This window comes from Cynara cardunculus, assembly GCF_001531365.2.
Source record: "Cynara cardunculus var. scolymus isolate 2C chromosome LG 3, CcrdV1, whole genome shotgun sequence".
NCBI classification, from domain to species: Eukaryota; Viridiplantae; Streptophyta; class Magnoliopsida; order Asterales; family Asteraceae; genus Cynara; species Cynara cardunculus.
Window position 1 is genome coordinate 35,361,454 of NC_037530.1, and position 8,770 is coordinate 35,370,223.

An 8,770-nucleotide genomic window follows, 5' to 3' on the forward strand; every position below is an offset into this window, starting at 1 on the left:
TTGTTAATTTTATATTAATATCGATATATTTTTATTAAAATTTTATGATATCTTCAAATTTATATTTTATTAAAAAATAAAAATATAATCATTTTTTCAAAATTACATAAGATCATATTATAACATCGACTGAGATAAATAATAAAATAAAATATTAAAATCAAGATGTATCTCGTTGCATTGCGCGAGTATTCTTCTAGTATATTAACAATAAGCTTGTCTATCATAAAATACTTGATTAAATACTTTTTTTAATATTTAAATAGTAATTAACTACTTTATTATCCAAAAAAAATAGTTAAATATCTTACTAAAACCATTTATCCAAATTTTATTTTGAGTAAACTACGAATCACTTGTTTAAAAGTTCTACTATCGTCCTTATAGTTTTAAAATTAAGGTTTTTGTCCCTATAGTTTAAAGTCTATTACCATTTCGTCCATGTTACCATCTTGGTTAAAAAGCATCAATTATTTTAAAGGTATTTTAGTCTTTTAAAGTTTTTATTTTATTTTATTAAATATATTTTTTTTCTCTTTGAAGTTTGAATCAAGAAATGAAACCCTTCCCCCCTACCTCGATTCTATCTCTTTCACCTCTCTACCTTCTCTATGATTTATTAGATATACTCAATTTTGTCCACGTGATTTTTAAAGTAAGTTTTTTTTATCTCTATAATTTATAATTAATTAATCGTCATTATTTATAGAGTAGAAGAAGGAAAGTGACAGGAAAGTTTATGATCCATTCACCGTCACAAGAAAAAATTCAAACGTATTGACTTGTGTTTGTATGATTGACAAATGACAAATATAACTTATAATTTAATATACATTTTAAAAATGTGTTGTAGTTGATTTTCGGTTAAATTATTTTATTATTGATGATGATAATGATGATGGTGGTGATAATAATAATAATAATAATAATAATAATTAATATGACTAATAATAACTTAAAATAGTTAATAGCAACTAAAAATTATGATTAGGGAATGATTAAAAGAAGGTGAAAGAGTTTGTAAAACTTTGGTGACGTTTGTTTTGTAAGAGGTGCTGAATTCTGAAGTCTGATTTCACTTCTGATTTTTAAGAGGTGGTGCTGAAATATGAAATATGAATTAGTTAGACTGTTTGTTTTTCTAAACTGACAAACGTTTGAAGTCTGAAATCTGAATCAATAGTTTGCTTTTGTAACCAACAAAACATATGAATATGTATAATTTCTGATTTCACTTCTGTTTATGTTTCCAAGATTTATTTAATTATTCCTTCTCCTCCAATTCAAGCCTTCCATTCTCAATCTTCACCCTCATCCCACCACCATCAACCACCGTCTACCACCACTCCTTCTCTAAAATCCAACGCCCAAATCCACCTCTAAAATCGAAGCAAATCTCCATCATGATGAAAACTACAGTGACGAAAATACCCTGATCACGAGGATAAAGGTGCACAACTACTGGTTTGCATAGGAACGAAAACACACAGTGGCGAAAACCCACAGGGAAGAAAACCCTCTTGATTTGGATTTGATTTGGTCGATTTGAAACTACCAGAGGCGATGGAGGGTGAAGTCAATCGATTGTGGAGGGTGAAGTCAATCGATTGAGACGGTGAGGAGGCTGAAGTCGATCGATGGAGGGTGAAGTCACTCGATTGAGAGGGTGAAGTCGATCGAATGATGAAGTAGAAATCGGTTCTCTGGATAGTCTTCAAGAATAAGAGGAAAATAAGTGGCTAGATTATCACTTAATTTTTAAGAGGAAAATAAGAGATAAGTGGCTTTGAAAGAAAAAGAAAAACAAACGGTCTGAATTGTCTTATGTCTGACCGAATTAGACATAAGACAATTCAGACCGTTTCTGACCGAATCAGACATAAGTGGTAAAATAAGAGTTTTTTTTTTATAAAACAAACACCACCTTATAAAGTTGCATTTCAAACTCCAGCTGATATTTATATCAGTTAGTTTATGACTAACAAAACGGAGTTTTAAGTTTTAACCTCAAAGCATGCGTAAGACAAACCGCAAAATATAAAAAGTTGAGTAAATTACAGGTTTTGTTTCTTCATTAACCAAATTCTCTCGTTTGGTTCATATTTTTTTAAGAAAAAAATATTCAAAATTCTACAAATTCCACAAACAAAGGAAGTCAAAATTCCTTAAAAACTACATGGTGTTGTGATGGAATTGAATTCTCTATTTTCATAATATCAAAAATGCCCTTAACTCAATATACCCTAATCTCTATATTTACAGTGTGTATTTTATATTGTTTAACATATTAAATAATTATTTCATTAAAATATTTTTAGTTTTTAAAAAAATTAAAATTTTCAAAAAATCACATTTTGTTTGTTTTACCAATATTTCATTCCAATTCCAACGATAATTTCCAAAAAGGCATCTTGCCATCGTTTATTTCCCATGGGATGACAGTACAACATTCTAAGCACAAAGTACTTATTTTTAGCACTAGATTTGAAGCTAATTAAGTGGCAAGGGTAGTTGCCTCACAACCATCATGAACACAAGCCAACACATCTCTGTATTCTCTTGTTATCACGAACGAATCGTAAACTTCTCCGTCACTGCTCTTCTTGTACTCCATAAGCAATGACGATTGATTAAACGCCGTTAGTTTCACGAACCCAAAATCGCGGTCTTTGTGAATGCTCCAAACCGTATCAATTTCCGTGTAATCCGACAGATGACTCCCTCCACCTCCCGCAACAACATGAATCGTCCCGTTCACCGTACCCGAGTAATGACTTTTTTCATCGTTCACGCATTGATTCTATGCAAAAAAAAAAACACGGGTTTGTTATAGCAGTTCAAATAACATAATTTATTTAATACGATCATAAATAAGGTGGTACCTGATAAATTGGGCAAACTCGTTCGTAATGATGAACATGACCGAAAAAGGCGACATCGACCTTGTATTTTTGCCATAGAGGTTGCAAGTGTTCCCGGCCCATGGGCTCCTCAAACGAGCCTTCAAGTCCGTACCATTGGTTTGACGAATACCCAAGCACACGATGAGCGGCAAATATCAGCCACGGCTGTTTATGCCTGTTGGCCGACGCCAAGCATTTCTCGATGAAGGCGTATTGTTCCGTACCAATCCTCCAATCATGCTCTGTATCTGCTACACAAAAATGAAACATCCCGTAATCCGTCGAGTACCTGCAAGATCACATACACGAGTTTTCTTACCCGACACCGGAACAAGTAGGTTCTTAGACCATCTCCAATAGCGTACACTAAATCTTACATTAAACATTATATATTACCCTAAATAACTCCAATTTACCTCTTAATAGTTTCATTAAAAGGCAATCTCTGAATCATTAAGAGGTGAATCTTGTTTGACAAAAAAAAAGTCTGCCTCTTAATGGTTATATAACACTCTGAATGATTTTGTATCCTAGATCTCCCTTAACCATTAGGAGCCCTAATTTCATTATACACAATTACCAAACAATTATATTTCATTTTGCACTATATCATGAGAGTCTCTTAATCATTTTGACCACTTAATCATTCTGCACCAAACCATTCATCAATTGCTAAACAGCCCCTTACATACCGTTTTATTCGTTTTTAATTAAATTCATAACCTCTTGACCTATATAAGAAAAAATGGATTTATACTCATAAGAAGTTAATTGATTTTAATTAAAATCTTATTTAAATTATATACCTAAAAATTAAAAATATCGTTATTTTATTCATTTACACCATGTTTTTCATTACAATTTTGGTCTCTCATATTTGAGTTTTATATATATTTATTTAAAAAATGTTAAAATTTTAGCGGTTTTTGAGTGTTATCTACATTATATCTTTTTTTTATTAACCTGGATATCCAACTCGTTATGCGAGCCGACTAATCCCAGGGCGAGTGGCCATAAGGGGATTTTTATTCCTTTTTGGATTTGAACCTGAAACCACTTTTGATCTTTAGAGCCAAACTCAAACCAATCAGGCACCACCCTTGTGGTTTACATTATATCTCTTTTGCAACGGTTCTATGCGACATATTGTCTAAACCCAAGGATTACCAAAATTTAGCCCGGTTCTCTGCGGGAACATAGAACAAAGTCTCGGCCGGCACACCACATTCGCCACCAGAATCATCGGTGTCGTAAAACGATCCACTGTTCGGCCAATCACGTTCGTGATTTCCACTGCAAAAACCAAAATGTACACCAAACGGTTAGGACCATCTAGCGATTTTGCGTTTGAAAGTTAAAAAGGTTACGAACCTAGCAACCATATATGGAACTCTGGAAGTAATGGGTTCCATTTGTGCCAAAAATTGATCCCATTGAGAGATGTATCCATTGGCATACGACATATCTCCTATGTGTAAAACTATGTCAAAGTTGTCCAAATCTTTTATGAGCGTATCGGTCGTGTTAAGTGCGCCCGGATGCTTGTTGCTATACGCGTTCGCGCCATCCCTCTCTCCTTTTCCCATGTCTCCGAAGATTATTACGCGTTGTAATGAGTCTTGCCCGGGGTACGGAGACGCCTTGAACGTGTACATTTTGCTCCATACGGATTTACCGTTTTTTAACATATGCCCCATTCGGTACGTGTACCTGGAAATCAATTAACGGTTTTAATCAAACGTTAACGTAAGCTAATTCATGAGATGAAGAAGGTTGCGTACGCCATGTTCGGCCATAGATTCTTCAAGAAACTCGTGTGTATGAAGCCCGGATCTCGCCATCCCACACCGCGTGCTGCTCCGCCTGGATTACAAATGAATTTTTACGTGGATGGTATGTTATGTTAGAATCATATATACAATTGCAGTTTTATATTTGCTAGATTTGAACCATTTCTTCTTTATATACGATTGGAATCTGAGTTCTACGTATCGACATTGCTGAAGAGAATTTAGATCGAAGAATGAAGAGATCGTTACCACACATGCTGTTCTGAATGAACGTTAACGTTCCAGCAGGCGAAAGCGATCGAACCTGGCCTTTCATGCCAAATTCAACGAATGGCACCGCTTCGTCTATGCTGTAACCGCTTGACCACGTTACCGTCATCTTTCCAAACACAAAAACGAATCATTTAGACACATACATTGTATCACGAAGACGCCATCAAGGTGAGCGTTTTTCGGATTCTTTACGGGTGTTCCGTTAATCGTTTTCTAATCTTGAAACTCACCTCATCCCAAGACTTTCCATGAGCGAGACGTGGATAAAGAGGAGCTTTCGGATTTGCGAAAGTTATCGTATTTGAAACCGCAATTAGCTTCGGCTGCAATTTAACGATAACAACTTAGCAAACGGTCGACGTAAAGCGAGCTCCCGGAGAACATAACGGTAAGTACGTACCGTTGACAAGCCACCGGAGAACAATGCGAAGGAGAAATCAGCTCGCTGGTTTATGATCTGCAACTTGAGCACACTCTTGCCGGTTTCCGTGTACTTTGGATTCGAGTAATTTGCGAACATGAACTAAAAAACAAAATCGAAATTAGAGAAATAAACAATATTTATGAAACCGCGAATTGTATGAAAAAAATAACGTAATTAAACTTAATTTCTATTTTGAATAACGTATTTTTAAAACTTTCATTTTGGTAGTTAAGATTTAAAATTTTAAACATTTTAAGCACCCGGGTAATTGGTTGAACCATTAACCGGTTATCATACTGATGTGGTATCCTATTTAATATTATTTGTTATTCAACCCAATTTTATCTCATCGCTCGTCACATCATCATGGTAATCGATTACCTGGATACTTAAATGTTTTAAACTATACATCTTATGTACCAAAATAAAAATTTTAAAATCATGTTATTTAAAATAAGAATCAAATTAAAGTATATTATTTTTTCATATAATTTGTCATGAAACATCTGAAATAGAAAAGATCAAGGAAACAGACCTTTATAGGAGATGAACATATATATGGAGACTGTATTCTTGTATAATCTTCATAAGTACAAGTGGATCCACTGTCATTAATTAAAACATAATTCATTTATAATCATCTACATATTTAGGTGGTGTTTGGTTTACAGATTCTTAAGAAATCTGATGGAATTGGAATGTTTAATTTCATTTTCTCGTTTGGTTCATTTTTTTTCACGGAAGGAATCTTCAAAATTCTACAGATTCCATAAATAAAGTAATTTAACATTTCTTAGCAACTATATGGTATTTTGATAGAATGGAATTCTCTATTTTCATGATACCAAATATGCCCTTAATCGAATATACTCTAATCTCAGAAAATCGAATATGACCATTGCGACCGCCTTTGACCACCGTCGATCTGAATCACCATCAACCACCGCCATCTGAACCATCGCCGACCATCACCGATCTGAACAACCATCGATCTGATTCATCGCCGATTTGAACCACATCTAACCACTGTCACCTGAAGCACCACAGACCACCACCGATCTGAACTGTTGCAGACCATCGACGACTACCACCAATCTAAATCACCGCTAGACACCGCTGACCACCAACGATTTGAACAACCACCGATCTGAACCATCATCCATCTGAACCACCGTTGACGATCTCCATCTGAACCACCGCGGACCACCATCGATCTAAGCCACGGCCATTTGAACCACCACCAATCTGAACTGCCGCCGACCACCGTTGATTTAGTAACGTCGTTTGGCTTATGGTTATATTTGGGTTGTGAATTTTATATTATTCTACATATTAAATAATTATTTAATTAAAGTATTTTTAGTTTTAAGAAAAATAAAATTTTCAAAAAAAGACATTTTGGTCATTTATCAATATTTCATTCCAATTCCAAAGCTATACTTTATGAACCAAACAGACAGATTCCAATTTCTTAACAGATTTCTTTGCAATGTCTGCCAACCAAAGAGTGGTCAAACCTGACATCATTTCATTCAAACTCATTCAAAGTCAAATTTCTTTAACAAATTCCAAAAACATTACGCGAACCAAACGCCACCTTAATCACACCCAAAAACACACACAAAAAATTGAAGATGATCGAAAATTACTTGAATTTCGCTGGAGAAAACACAGCGATCCAATCATCCGAGGAGGGTTCAGGATAGTCAACTTCGATGTTGACCCACTCAGTATCCTCACCCTTCAAATCATAAATTTAGAGGTAATTAATTTACTTTTCTTTGAAGAGTAACTCCGGTGTATTTTTACAATCCAGAGGTAATCAATTATTATTTTTAACAGTAATCTGATGGGGTTTTGCGTGAGTAAAGCATAGGGTACCTTTAAGCCGAGAACATAAGGCGAGGCTTTAACAGTGGCATTCTCGTGAAGCGCTAAAACCGCCTCGTGGATGGCAATTTCCGACAGCGGTTGTTCGTTAATTTTGACGTGACGGTGGCCGTGAGAGTGGTAAGATGAAGCATGGGATGTTGCTAAAAGTCGGACAAGAATGCAGACAAGAAATGGAATGTTCATTTTGTGAGAAGAAACCTGAAAGAGTTGGTGAAATGGGTTCGCATAATTTATAGGAAACTGCACTTGTTTTATGGTCCAATACCGTTGTGAATAAATAGTTATATCGAATCTTACAAAATCTATTGATATTGTTTTTTAATATTAAAATTAATATTATTTTATTTTTAATTATAATTATATAAATAAGCACGTTTTTTGAGATTAAAGTATTATTTTTAACAATAATTAAGTCTCTGAAAATATCGAAATTTAAAAAAGAAGCTTACTTTGCATCCAAGTTCTTCTAAAAATGAAGAAAAGAATATGGAAAAGATAAAGGAGGACGACAAAGATGTATTTAACAACAATGCACTAAGTACCTGGGTAAAACCATAAGGGTGGTGTTTAATTGGTTTGAGTTTGACTTCAAAGATTAAAAGTATCAGAAAGTCTCTGGTTTAGATCCAAAAAGTAATAAAAATTTCTTTGTGGGCACGGAAGTTCAAATGCGATGACTCCGGGCTATCTGCAAAACAGGTGGTCGTCCTGAGATTAGTCAGCTCGCATAACGGGTTGGATATCTAGGTTAATCAAAAAAAAAAAAAATCGAGTAACCGATTGAAACATTAACCGATTAAAATTTTATATCTTAGGTACCAAAATTGAAGTTTTAAAATACGTTACATAAAATAGGAATTAAGTTAAACAATTTACTTACGCATAAATTATGGAAAAATGAAAATAAATTATGGAAAATGAACATGGAGCAAGTTGTAATGTCTATGCTTTTTTAAGGACATATTTTCACACATGTCTATGTTTTTATTAGGTGAATGTCTTATAATATCTAGAATATTTTTATGCGAAAAGGTAAAAAAAAAAATCTAATGAATTATTTTAGTTTAAATGGTTTAGTATTTAAATTATTTTTATAAATGAAAAAACCAATAAAATTTCTTATTTTGAATGATTTAGTTTTTAAACTATTTTTTTAAATAAAAAACCATTAAACTTTATCATTTTTAATGATTAAGACCCTGAATTTTTTATAAAAAAAACTCATCAAAATTTTATTAGCCGGTTAATATAACTTTTTTAGGTTAAAAAAGGGAAAAGTACAATAAAAACCAATGGACTTTCTTGTTTGGAATGATTAAGTCCTTGGACTTTTTTTTGGAACAAATAAGTTCTTGGACATTCTAAAACATGTTAAATAAGTCATTGGACAATTTTTTGGAACAAATAAGTCCTTGGACATTCCAAAATATGTTAAATAAGTCATTGGACAATTTTTGGAACAAATAAGTCCTTGGACATTCCAAAAT

The 8,770-nt window shown here is 33.6% G+C and overlaps 1 protein-coding gene across 1 annotated transcript; it reads right to left on the minus strand.

The window, feature by feature from the left end:
- Positions 1-2,395: 2,395 nt before the first annotated feature.
- LOC112509494 (probable inactive purple acid phosphatase 27) lies at positions 2,396-7,500 on the minus strand. The gene is made up of 11 exons (XM_025114477.1): positions 7,272-7,500; positions 7,040-7,131; positions 5,926-5,995; positions 5,367-5,489; positions 5,197-5,289; positions 4,943-5,072; positions 4,685-4,766; positions 4,275-4,613; positions 4,071-4,196; positions 2,883-3,192; positions 2,396-2,800 (listed from the first exon to the last, which is right to left on the minus strand). Exons 1-11 carry the CDS (start codon positions 7,464-7,466, stop codon positions 2,495-2,497), a joined length of 1,866 nt encoding a protein of 621 aa, XP_024970245.1. The 5' UTR covers positions 7,467-7,500; the 3' UTR covers positions 2,396-2,494.
- Positions 7,501-8,770: the final 1,270 nt, after the last annotated feature.

Coding starts and splice junctions, on each gene's coding strand:
- LOC112509494 (XM_025114477.1), bottom strand. CDS start 7,466: ATGAACATTCCATTTCTTGTCTGCATTCTTGTCCGACTTTTAGCAACA. Junction 5,996..7,039: donor TTTTCTCCAGCGAAATTCAA/GTAATTTTCGAT, acceptor AATTAATGACAG/TGGATCCACTTGTACTTATG. Junction 4,197..4,274: donor GTTCCATATATGGTTGCTAG/GTTCGTAACCTT, acceptor TGGTTTTTGCAG/TGGAAATCACGAACGTGATT.